Source organism: Parambassis ranga, chromosome 1, assembly GCF_900634625.1.
Source record: "Parambassis ranga chromosome 1, fParRan2.1, whole genome shotgun sequence".
Lineage (NCBI taxonomy): Eukaryota > Metazoa > Chordata > Actinopteri > Ambassidae > Parambassis > Parambassis ranga.
Window position 1 is genome coordinate 13,805,677 of NC_041022.1, and position 12,680 is coordinate 13,818,356.

Below are 12,680 nucleotides of genomic sequence, written 5' to 3' on the forward strand. Positions count from 1 at the left end.
TACAATGAAAGAACAGATGTTTATCAAGTCCAGAGTCACTCCTATGGAACACTGTTAAAAGACTACACATTAGGGAGTAAAGAGAGACGAATTTAGTCTGTAGAAGATGTGCAAAACACACACACACAAACCTTCAAGTCTGTTAAAAATACAGGACATTACATAAGTAATGAGACATGAAACGTCCAATTAATACCATATTCAAATGAGAAACCAGATGCTTGTAAACATTTTAAATGTTGGACTACTGCTCAGACAAAAGATATTTGAAGATGTTACCATGTAAACCTGTAAAGTAGGCTATTTAAAAATGGAAATAAGGATTTGTTTTAGCCCTTAACACAAGTCTACATGTGATAAGAGTAAGGATGAACATGAGGCCAAGTTGCTATTCAATGGTAAAAGTGCTGACACAGCTTATCATGACCTGTATCATCCTGGATTCAGGCTGTAATGCCAGACAAAGTAATAAAAGTGTCTTATCCTGTCACCCCCTAGCTCTGCGGCTTAATTCTGTCCATCGTTCTGTACTAAAAACAGACTTTAACCATCATCTGACAGCTGAAAAAAGTACTAAAAACTATTATGTTTGGAGTGCATGGTCTTCTGATAGTATTGTTATTTTTTGTGAGTATATTGAGTATAGTCTAAGTCAGGGACTTGTCACGTAATGTTTGAAGTCTGAAGTTATAAAGGCATGGGTCATACATATCCAGCTCTAAGTAAATGAAGACACACTGCAGATTGAGGAGAGACTGTTCATGTGGGCTATATGTCACCACATACATCAAACGTATGTATGTGAGCTGTGTCATCATTCTTTTTCTGCCTTTTTCTCATCTATTTTGATCCATAACATCTTGACAACAATGGATATATATATGGTATATAAAACAGGTGAATCAAACATCTTTGTCTTGCTTTTTTCAGGGATGCTTCAGTCAAGGTTTTCAGATAGCTACTCTGTAACTTCCTCTCAGGTTCATCTGTGTGTTGCCTGGTGTAAAACAGGGATTATGGTTTTGGTGTTTGTCATTAAAGCACATTGTGTTGCCTGGACTGGTCAGATTTCAGCTCACTACACACAGTGGATAAGTGCAATGGACTGAAACGAAGAATCAAACACTGCAAATAGGAGTAGAAAATGTTCCATACACAGATGAAGTACAGATTCTCTATCTGAGGCTTTTGTATGGTGGCACACTGTGCTGTTGGATGAAATCAATTTGTGAGTACGGTAAGAGCATTTTATTTAAAAGAAGAAAAAAAAATGTTCCCTGCGGGGGAAAAGCCGGCTTTATGATCCCACAATTCGCTGGCAACCTAATGAGAGCCACATCCCTAAGCTGTTTATGTTGCATAAAGGGTGCTTCTATAGCGTTGGTGTCAGAAGAGAGCGGTGGGGCTGCAGCAGTGGGTGGCTGTGCAGTGACAGAGGAGGTCTTCAGCTGGCAGCACAGTGAGGCTAAGAGAGGAGCTGGAACCAGCAGCAGTGCCAGTAAACTCAGAGTGAACTGGGAGAAACCGGATGAGACTAAGCAAGTGTGATGACATTGTCACAGTGGGCGCTGATCACAGTTATATGTTCAGTACATGTTGTTATAATGTGTGTTTGTTTCCTGCTATGATACTGGATATTTTTTTTTGTTTTTGCTCTGGTGTTAACAACAGATAAAACAAAAGCATCAACAGTATCTCAGTCATTACATGTCTGTCTGCCCTTCAGTCCCTCTCCACACGTCACATCCAGTCCTGGCTGCCTTCCAAAAGCAAGGTTGTGAGGTGATCGTCTCACATCAGAGACAAAGACACACACGGATAGAGCGGATGTCTGCCACTTCAACAGCTTCTCCTTTTACATCTCTCAGGAAAAGAGTCGCTGCACACAAAGGTCCATGTCAGACCAAGAGGGCTTCAACTCAACGTCAGGTGAAGGAGCAGCACTCAGAGCAATGCAACTCTGACACAGTTCAGCTCCACTCTCCAAAAGCTGTGCGACAGAGTATCACATATATATATATATATATATATATATATATATATGACAATAATAATATCTGAGTGGGATTCTCTTTGACTAAACAATGTTTTCCATTTGTAATTACTGCTGAGAGCTGCCACAGTGATTTTTACTTTACAAGCCCATCTTAGTTATGAACTAAAACTGAACAGTGCTCAACAAAAATCTGAAAAAACATGCTGCCTATGAAATCACTTGTGCGGTAACAAAAAAGAGGAGACACATAATGACTGCTGGATAAGAGGGAAGATTCAAACAAGAGACATCAGGAATATCCCTTTGGGTGTACGCCCAATTTTTACAACCTTGTAACAGTCAAAGACAAATCCACAGATTAGGGTGTCTGGGACAGCTCAATGACTCAATAAAACTGTGTCAGTGACTCAAATAGAAGAGCAGGAGAGACAGTCGGGACTTCAGAGGCAAGGTTATCTCTGTAACCCCCTTATGACATCACAATAGTCTTCTTTTGCTGTACAGACTCACCTTGATGTTGGCTTTGGTCTTGCTGCTGTTGTTGTTGTCAGTGTTGGTATTGGCATCTTCATGGACTCTGTCCAAAAGCCAGAGGAGGAACTCCAGGGCGTCATGCTGAGAGTTTCCCCGAAACTGAGAGCCGTATTTGGCCACTATGCTCTGAGGAGAGAAGAAAAAACTTTGATTAAAGTTTTTGTATTGACAGCAGGCCCCGGAGTGGCTAGATTCTGGAGGATTCCCTAAGGGCCGGTGTTCTGCCAAAAAGTGATCATCTGTGCAAAAACTGATTTCAGTCACGGGAGGACAGCTTGAAGGTTCTGTGCGCGCTCCCGTGACCGAAATCAGTTTTTGGCAGACGATCACTTTTTAAAGAGAGATATTACCCCCAATTTAGACTGTGACTGTAACGGAATACAATTACTCATATTTTGTATTCTAATTACGTAATGTTGGTACTTGTAATCCGTTACTCCCCAACACTGGCCGTCCTCACATTCCACCATAATATCACACACAAGAACTCACTGCTGACAGAGAGCTGCAGTGAAATATATGTTTTTTTTAATTGACTAATTATTCTGTTACAATATTTATTTTGTGTATGAAATGTAAGAAGATAAAAACTCTCATACAGCCTGATGAAATTTAAAGCTGCACCGCTTGTTTGGATTGAAATATGTCTGATTGTTTAACTATACTACTGTCATTATTATATTATACACCCAACACCAAATAACCAGATGGTATTTTTAATGGCAGCTGTTGATTTTAATCAGGTCTGTTAAACTAATAAATTCCAATCATTCCAGACTGGAATGAGAGGTACACGGCCCTGGACAGGAAACCTCTGCAGTGAGTCAATAAAACCAGCAGAATCTGGAATTATTATGTTTTTCCTTCTCAGCCTACTGAGAATTACTGAATTCATCCTACAGGGAAAAAAGCAGTTTAATTATATAAAAATCTTCAAAGATACTTCACCACTCTGTGTGAAATGTTCCAAAGATCAAGGAAGCCTGTCACACTATGCCAGGTTACAAACTTTTTCAGGTCGGCTCTTTGATTTTTTTTTTTTTCCTTCTTCCAGTTTTGCCGTGCCTTTTTGGTGTGGCTGAGGCATTGGAAGGAAGCACACATGTCATCTCTCAGTCCACACACTGCTGCTACACAACTCTGTCAAGCTCCCAAAATTTTAAAAGGTGGCTTAAGGGATTAGAAACTGTAAAGAGTTAAATATGGTAAGTCAAACAGGGAAGGCCATTTCAGGAAATCTGTCCGACTGATTGATGAATCAGCAACGGGACAATTTTTGCACTATTTAATATCCACTTTCTCCAAAGATGAGTTCAGTTGCGTGTTCACTAGCACCTGCTCGCACATTACAGAGACAAAAGTTTCAGGTAGACTTGTATTTCCAATGGAAACACCTGCGCCACATCTGGCTGTCTTCTGACTGTCATTGTTTAAATAATGAAGTTAAATTGCCATTTGTGTCTTTGTTGCATCATTAGTGAACAAAATCACATCCACCAGTACCCATGAGGTAAAACGTGGTGCCAAATGAGGGGACGGTTCCCCACACACACTCGTATACTGCATTCAAATGGATGAGTCATTCAAAAGACATCCAAAAAACCTGACAGGTGTATAGAAAAAAAAATCTGTCTAATTCAATTATGAGGAGGGGGGAGTGAGTTTATGAGCCAGACAGAAAATGACATACAAAACTAATGACTGCATCATCACCACACTTGGTGGCTACTTCTCTCTGTGTGACTGACAGGATACAGGCTCTGCTCTGCACCTCATTAAAAATCACCACATCATACCTGCAGTATTCCCAGTATCTAAATATAAACACAGAAGGGAGCCCCCTCCTCCCTCCTCCTCCTCCTCCTCTTCCTCCCCATTCCCATTCTACCTGACAGAGACAGCCCGTTAATGAGCTTCATCACTATGAGGCAGCACTGACAGAGGATGGAGGGATGTGGGACAGATGGAGAGAGGGAGCAGGATGCTGGCAAAGTTTCAACCGACCGCCACAGCCACAGACAGCAGCACAGGTGTGGCAGGTAAAACACGGGCAGTACGTACGGTCCATCAAGGCTTTTAATAGAAAAAAGGGGCAGTAAGGGTTACAATCTGAACAAAGACACTTGGTTTCTTTATGTGTGAGTGTCTGGCTTATGGTACACACAGAATACATCTGTGGTGATTGTCCACTACAGCATCAAAAACATTTGCAATGACCAGAAGCCAGCAGAGGCTAGAGAAAGGACTTTCATAGTGGAGTGGAACCACTGCTCTTTAAGCTTCTATTTTCTGTGCATCAGCCTCCATATAGCATCATTACCCACACGTGACAAGCTGATGGCTTGGAAGACAACATCCCTGTATAGGGATATAGGCTATTTAATACTGTAAATTGGCCTTTTGAGTGTGTGACAGCTGGGAGCATAGACTATATACAGACTAAGGGTGGAAGCTCCCGTTTTGTTCAGCTCTTTTAAAAGCCTTTACATTAGAGTCCTTCTAATGCTTCACACTCTTCATGTGCAGCACAGCCTCAAAGACATGAATTCCTTTCATTAATTGAGAAAAGGAACCGCTGAGGCCGAGGGAGGCTGGAAAACCAAAGAGCAGGTAGGTCGAGATGTTGAGCTCCAATGCAAACACACAACAGTACTCAAAGCTGACCTGAGCACAGCTCTGGAAGTATCTGAAGTGTGTGCTGAGTAAACACTTCACAAGTATTCAAGGAGAGGATAAGGGTGGAAGAGTCGGCTTATTGTAAGAAGTATTGATCAGTCTAGACCAAGAATCTGATTGTCGCCCACACTTGACTGCAGCCCACTTAATGAGGCAGTTTTTGGTTTTATATATATATTTTCTAGACTCACAAAACACAAATAAAACCAGCCATGATGTATGCATAGCAGGTAAGCTCTGTACAGAAACCTAAGGGTTTATCTGTCCTAAAGAGAGGGCAAAACAAACAAGTCGGGATAAAACACAAACAAGAGCATTAGAGAAAGATAAGAGACTGACAAAAGACGGCCATAAACCTGTGCAGTCTCCACAGGAGGGGTCATGACCTCACATCGGTCAGCAGAGGCACCCTGCTCCCACACCCAGATGTCTGTTTTTAGTGCGCCTGTCGCTACCTTTACTTCACCTCACACCATTGCCCCCCTCGTGCCCTCCCCACATCCATCCACCTACTGTGTAAACAACGACAGATCAGAGTGCAGGCAGGCCTGGAATTTACTATAACCATACATCAAGCAAATGACCCCTTCTCTCTCTGGTTCCCTGAAAAACATTCACACACACATTCACATCGTCGTGCTCTGGCCTGCCAACAGGCCTGGATGGATTCCTTAGTGATGGACAAAGAGGTATTCTGACAAAATATTACAACCTTAAGAAGAACTGCTCATGCTCTTGCCTTTCACACACACACTCCCCCCCCACAGGTGTGGCTGGAAATGAGACTGGATAGAATCTCTCATTACTGGCTGTTCCATTTGTTGTTTCATTTTTCTGCTGCCTGCTGTTGTTGGCCTCACCTTTGCTGTTGTAGCAGGGCAGTTATCACTTACAGCCTCCACTTATACCACTCTCTCTCCACTCATGCAGTATCATCCACCCCTTTCTTTAAAACACACACACACCCACTTTTCATTATCATTTTCTTTCCTTTCTATCATACAAGGACCATTTCCTCCACTAATCACAACCAGCTGAGCTCCAGTCAGCTCAGTTACCACTGGTCAGTGAACACACACACACAAACTCAAGCCTCTCTCAGCAGGGTAGCACCTGTCCTCCTCCTAACATCCTTACAACTGCAAATCTAATGCAACTGTGTGATCCTCGGCCACACTGGATTCACTGGATTCAGAGAGCACACCGACGCACCAAGCTGAAAGGACAGGCTTTTCAAAAGAAAAAAACTGCTGAAAAAGAAGCACAGAAAGCCCCACAACACTGCACCAACTGGTTGGTTAGGCCACAGTAGCTTGAAGCCTTCACAGATTTTGTGAGTTTGTGATTCTTGAGAGAATACGGCTGTAATTTAATATAATCTTGAAATCAGCCTACCAGGAGAGGCTTATAAGAAGGAGGAGGAGAGCTCTTATTACATGCACATGCAACTCAACTCTTTGCGTGATTATCTGTAAAGTTTGAGGTCAATACATTTTGTGGTGTTTCCGTTTCAGGTTATTGCAAGTCAGTGACTGTGAGTCCACAGTGGTGATGGCTGCCTCACTGAAAAAAGTGGATAATGAGTCATTTCAACTAATTTGACACGCTCAGATTATTGAAGCTCAGTGGTCACCGTTTTTTTACAGTGATGATGTCATCATTGAGGTGGACCACTATCACCATCTAGAAGTCTGTAAATGTAAAAAGACACTATGTTAAGACATCTGAAATTGACTGTATGAAGTGTAATTTATCAATTACACCTCATGTGTGTGAAGTCTAGAAACCCTCTGATGAAAGGTCCAAGCAAGTCGGGGGCAGAACAGAGCCTGTGCGTCCACAGATGTCCTGGGCGTGAGATTTACAGGGGATGAGTTGCGATGGAAATAATCGCCTCTGAATGGTTTACAGCCCGGGAAGGCTCCCTAAGCTCTGCTGAAACTGAGAAATTGATTCTTTGAGGATTCACAGCTGAGGCTGTAAATTCTACTGTGTGCACAACTGACAGTCTTAGGGCGCTGCACCTGTCATACCATCAAAAGCTGTATGAGCACACTGCATGTGTCATTTCCATCCATGCACTTCCCTTTTTTTTGTCATGATTCGCCGATCACAGACAGTCTCACACCCTGGAACAGTAAGGATTGATTTATTCCCATCGCTTCCAACACTGTGTTGTTGAGACTTGGTGCATAAATCATAGGAGGGATAATAAACCTAGCTGGAAATGGGTCTCATATTGTAGTGCTTACCGATAGAGCAGACACACTTCTTCTTGTGTTTCTTTATAGTCTGTTGTCACAGCGGTGTAGGAATAATGGAGTACGGCTCACTGAGTTGTGGGTATTCGTGCTGCTTTTCAGCAGCATATGGTGACTGCGTGATACAGTACTTGTAAGTGGTCTTGCTTGTGTGGTACAAGTGCAAGTGTTTTTTTTTAATGCTATTACCTCCTCTAATAACAGCAGAGATGTAGCTTCTACTGTGACATAATATTTGTAATGGTATGCTAAATAAAAAGACAATAACATCTTCTGGCTTTGTGCTGTTTAGAGTGCTAAAATCTCCAAAACAGTCATCCATCTGCTCTGCTGAAAAAGTGCTGCCCCACTGTGCATTCGAGGAAAGTCAGCACACAGATTGCAGGTGGTGTATATCCCCCACTGCTTTATGCGAGTGCAATGTATACATCCTCCTCATCATCATGAGAGCAGAGCAGAAACAAGAGGATCATCATCATTCTCATTGCCCTGCTTCACTGTCACACACCTGCACTCCCAAAACATCTCTCTGACCGAGCACGTCCTACACTGCATGCCAAAAAGATACTCTTCTACATACAACTATTTAAAACTGTCCTTAATCCTTTGGCTCAGAGGCAAACAAATGATGTGTACAAAAAAATCCAAGCTTCGTTGTCAAGTTAAACTAATGTAGAACTAATGTTAAACTTTTAGAGAAACCAATAAATGGAGACTTCATCCCTCCCAATTTCTGTCAATGTGTCAATATTTAAGTACTGCACCTCCATCAGGTTGATCACTGTCATTTGTAAGCAGTGATGCATCATGTAGTTTGTGATGGGATTCTCAAACTCAAACCCATTTGCAGATATGAAGATGCTGTGACTGACCTTCAGCCCTGGTCTAACAACACATCTCTAACATGATTTTCAATTAGAATACATAAGTTAAACCAATCAGCACCTAACCCTAACCTTTCTTTAATGGTCAAGAAATGTAACATTCAGCCAAAAAAGCTGTCCATCCCCTCTGATTACAAACTAATGGAGTTTTATGAGGATCACAACAAGCCAGATACTTTTGTTTACTGGCGGTGTCTCTCTCTCTCTCTCTGTGTGTTTCCCCTCAGTAAGTTGAGTGCACACCAATGGAGGCGTCTCAGCAGGGGGGATCCTCCTTTTTCCAGGCTGAATGCACTTGCTACAGAAAACATCCTCTCTCTTTCCTCACCCTGGGATAGGCAGACAGACACAAATCACAGTGCCGATGCAGTGGGGCGAGGCGAAAAAAGGAGAGAGTGAAGGACATGTTTTCTTTTCTTTACTTGTACTGCAGCCAGCTGTGAGAATATTGAAGCAAGGCCAAGGAAGGACAGAAAAATCTCTATTTTACCAAATTAAGGCTTCATATTTAAGAAGTGCAATTATGTTGTGCAGACTATAAAGCAAAGGCAAAGATATTAAAGCTACAGTGTAGCAGCTGAACGCTTACGTTGATGCTTACAGGTAAAATGGGCTGTAGTGGGTCTCAGAATAAGGTGTGACTGGAGCTATCCATGGCTCAGTCTGCAGGATAAAAGCTAAGCTAACACTGCTTGGACTGAGAGAAATGCAACGTTGTTTATTTTGACTGTACACAAGCCCACATCCAGCGCAGTCTGATCCCATTACATTTAACAGTCACATAATTCAGTCTATTATTTTGTGCACGTCAACATGATTTTTTTTCTTGGTGAAATGGTCACGCTTTAGTTTTTTTTCCATGCACACATAAACAACTTTCACGTCACCCTCATGACACTGATGCTGCTTTATAATGGTGAAGTGCTCCATTAACATCGCAAACTACTTCCAACTCATGTTCCACTCGTGGTTGAGGTTAGGCATCAAAACACAACTTAAGGTTAGCTGTTAAAACACAGGGTAGGTTGTTGTTCTAGCAGTCACAGAAATGATTCTTCAATCTACATTGAATCACACCAATATGCTGCAGGCACGAAACACAATTCTGATTGAAGTGCATTAGATTGAAATTTGTGCTGCCTGTCACAGAAAACAAAAATGATGCCACTGTATACCAAACAATACAAGTAATACAATACAAAATAACACGATGAGACTCGGCTGCCACATCCCAGGCTTGGTGTTGAAGGTTTCTACATGTAGCATTACATTTCCCCAACGGACGATCGTTTCAGAAGAGTTGAAATTTTGTTTAATGCAGTGATTTCTGACTGTATCCTTAGACTGCATGTCAAAGTATATGCAGGATTTCTACTGTACACTACTCTGCTCAGCTGTAAACCAGCCTCCACCAGTTAGAGAAGCTGCACACAGCAGAAGTTTAATCTTACATGTTCAGAATGAATGATCCATGATACAGGTCTATAATAAATAGAATCACATTCATACTATCTCCCTGTGCTTGCATGTGTGTGTTTGCGAGCTTACTGCACACCCCATCACCTTCAACTCTGTTGCAATTGATGTAACAAATGTGGATACTCCCCCCATAAGCCATGCTGGCTGACCATCATTCAACAAACCCAGAGGGAAAAGGCTAGAGGCCCCGCAGGCCTGGCTCACAACAGCAACGAGACAAGAAGTGTCTGACATCTTGTTGGTTTAATATTTTACAGGTAAACATGCCTGTGTGATGTGGTCACCACGCTGCCATCATATGCAGCAATTTTTGGGAAGAATGTTCGTCTTTATTCACACATCAAGGAATGCAGACAAACCACCTGAAGTGCTGGAACAGGTAAGTTGAGCCTGTAATCAGTAACCACATGGCATGCACACACAAAAGTCCCACTACTTCAACAAACAAAGGTAATACTTTAGAGGCTTTTGTTTATCACTTTAAATTTCTATGGTTTATTTCCTTCTACTGAAACTCGTGTACTTTCATTCAGGGAAATAGGACACAGAGGTTGATCGTTGCCCTCTGAGCCACATTCAGTCACACCTCAAGTTTTCATTCAAATATTTGTTTTGCCGGTGTGGACTGTGAGAGCTGTTAACAAATCCCACAAACATCCTCGACATGTATAGCAGCAGGACAGTGAACACACAAGTTTCACTGAAATCATCATAATCTCAACTCTGTGGAGGTTGCATATCATCTGTTTTAACCTGGCCATATCATAACCTTCATGGGGCCCTGGGAGGCCCCCGGGGAGCCCCTGCTTTCCCTGTGTGTCTATACCTCACCTCCACTAAATACTGAATGCAGTGCACACAAATCAGCACATAACTCATGACAGCTTGATTATATCTGACTGGGGACAGTGAAACCCACCAGTGCTGGGAGAGCTGCGTGTTTGAGTGTGCTGCAATTAGTTTGTGGTAATTTGATTTCAAACTGCCTTTAGGTGCACGGATTCTTAGTGTGATTGTTGCTTTAGCAGAGCGCAGGTGCAGTCAATCAGAGAAGAAATGACACAGTGTGGAGCAGTAGAGGCTCCAGTGATGCCACTCTAATGGCTCACATCTCCAAGAGGCTGAATAAACTCCTCATAAAGTCTCACAAACTTCAGTTCAAAACATCAGCCATGCTTAAACACATCTCAACACTTTCATACATGTCCTTACCTTGAACTCCACAGACAGCTGCGGCGTGTACTCCAGCGTCCACAGCGCTCGAACCAGCGACGCCAGCTGCTCCGTCACTTCTCCCCTGGCGCTCTGCTGCGTCTCCTCTGCCCTCACATCCCCGTTCACCCTCCTGAGGCACACATCCGACCTGTACTGCTCCAGTCCGAGGTACTCGGCCAGCAGGTCCGTGTTGCTGAGGCACTGAACCACGGCGTTCATGAAACAGGTGTTGCCGTGGTTCTTCAGTCCCAGCACACCGGGGGTCTTGTCGCCGTAGCACCACGACAGCCTTTCTTTCACCGAACCGTGAGTGGAGGAAACCGTGGAGCTCTTCTTTACGGTTCCCTCCCTGGAGATCTGCGAACAGTCGTCTTTGAAACCCCCCGAAGCGCTTTGCCCGAAGCCTCCGTCGTCGTCCTCTGCATCCGGCGGTTCCGCTTCCCCAAAGTGCGCCAAAGTACCCAAAGTTTTAAGGATCCTTCCCATAAAATTCCCAAAAGACCGCAGCGATTTCCTCCTCATAAACCTCCCAGTTTTGTATTTCTTCTCCTTCCGCTTGGTCGTTTTGGGTTTCATGGGTTGTTTTCTTACCTTGTTTTCCTTGCGGGTATCCATGGTTCCGTTTCACTTACTGAGGACCAAGAGAAAATGAAACAGGCTGTGTGGAGTCGCACCTGTCTGCCAGACTGTCTACTCCTCCTCCTACTCCTCCTCCTCTGCTTTTACTCCTCTCCACAAACCTCACCGCTGAGGTGGCACCGACTCGGTGCCAGTAAGGCACATGATGTCTGATATTACTCTCTTGACATCTCCGGGTGCGTCGCTGTCACCAGTCCGCGCGGTTTGATTGGTGACGATCCCTGCAGGAAGCGCACAGATGAGCGGCTTTCCTGCCTCCAAACCAACCGCAGGTTCACCTACACTTCCTCACGGTGGCTGACAGCGCTGGATTGTGCGTTCTTTGACTCCAATCACCACCAGCACCAGCAGCACCACCGCTGCTCCTGTCTGGAGTGGACTACTTGGAGGATCCAGTCTAATGTCCGCCCCTCAGACAAGAACTGAATTAACCTGGGTTAGATCTCTACAACGAACAGCAAAGCCACTGACCCATACTGGAGCCGTTCAACTTTGCATGTGTGCTTTATTACACTGGGAACAAGGAAGTTGTTGTGTTTAATAGGTGTCAAGCACTGTAGCCTTAAACTGCCCCCTGTTGGACCAATTACTGCATCACTATAATGTTAGCGTCATAAGAAGGTGACAAAGAAAACATCACCAGTCCTTAAATATATAAACATAAATATTGTGTGACTTAATGCCGTCATGCCTTTTTCAGGGTAATATACTGAGATACCAGGTCTGCAACACACCATCATTCACAGACAGATGTGTCCTATAAATATCCTGGCTACTGTCAGAGAAACACTGGGCCAGACATACTCTGTGTGCTTGTTTTTCAGTGTGAGATCTTGCAAGTTTTAATTTCACAGCTCACCAGTATTAACGATTAAATTTAGTGGACCAGATGTGCTGATTTATGGAAATCGATAGTTAGGCCTCTAGCCAATATTTTCCATAATTTACCTTGATGCTGCTGTTCTGCTATTGTTAAATGAACAGGTGTTATACCAG

General features: G+C 43.3%; 1 protein-coding gene across 1 annotated transcript in view; it reads right to left on the minus strand.

The window, feature by feature from the left end:
- Positions 1-12,166, minus strand: part of usp43a (ubiquitin specific peptidase 43a) — an 87,223-nt gene extending 75,057 nt beyond the window's left edge. Inside the window, exons 1-2 of the mRNA XM_028402808.1 lie at positions 11,043-12,166; positions 2,507-2,656 (exon numbers count right to left, since the gene is read on the minus strand). Of these exons, the coding sequence (XP_028258609.1) occupies positions 2,507-2,656; positions 11,043-11,660 (768 nt within the window). The 5' untranslated portion in view covers positions 11,661-12,166. The remainder of the gene's footprint in view (positions 1-2,506; positions 2,657-11,042) is intronic.
- Positions 12,167-12,680: the final 514 nt, after the last annotated feature.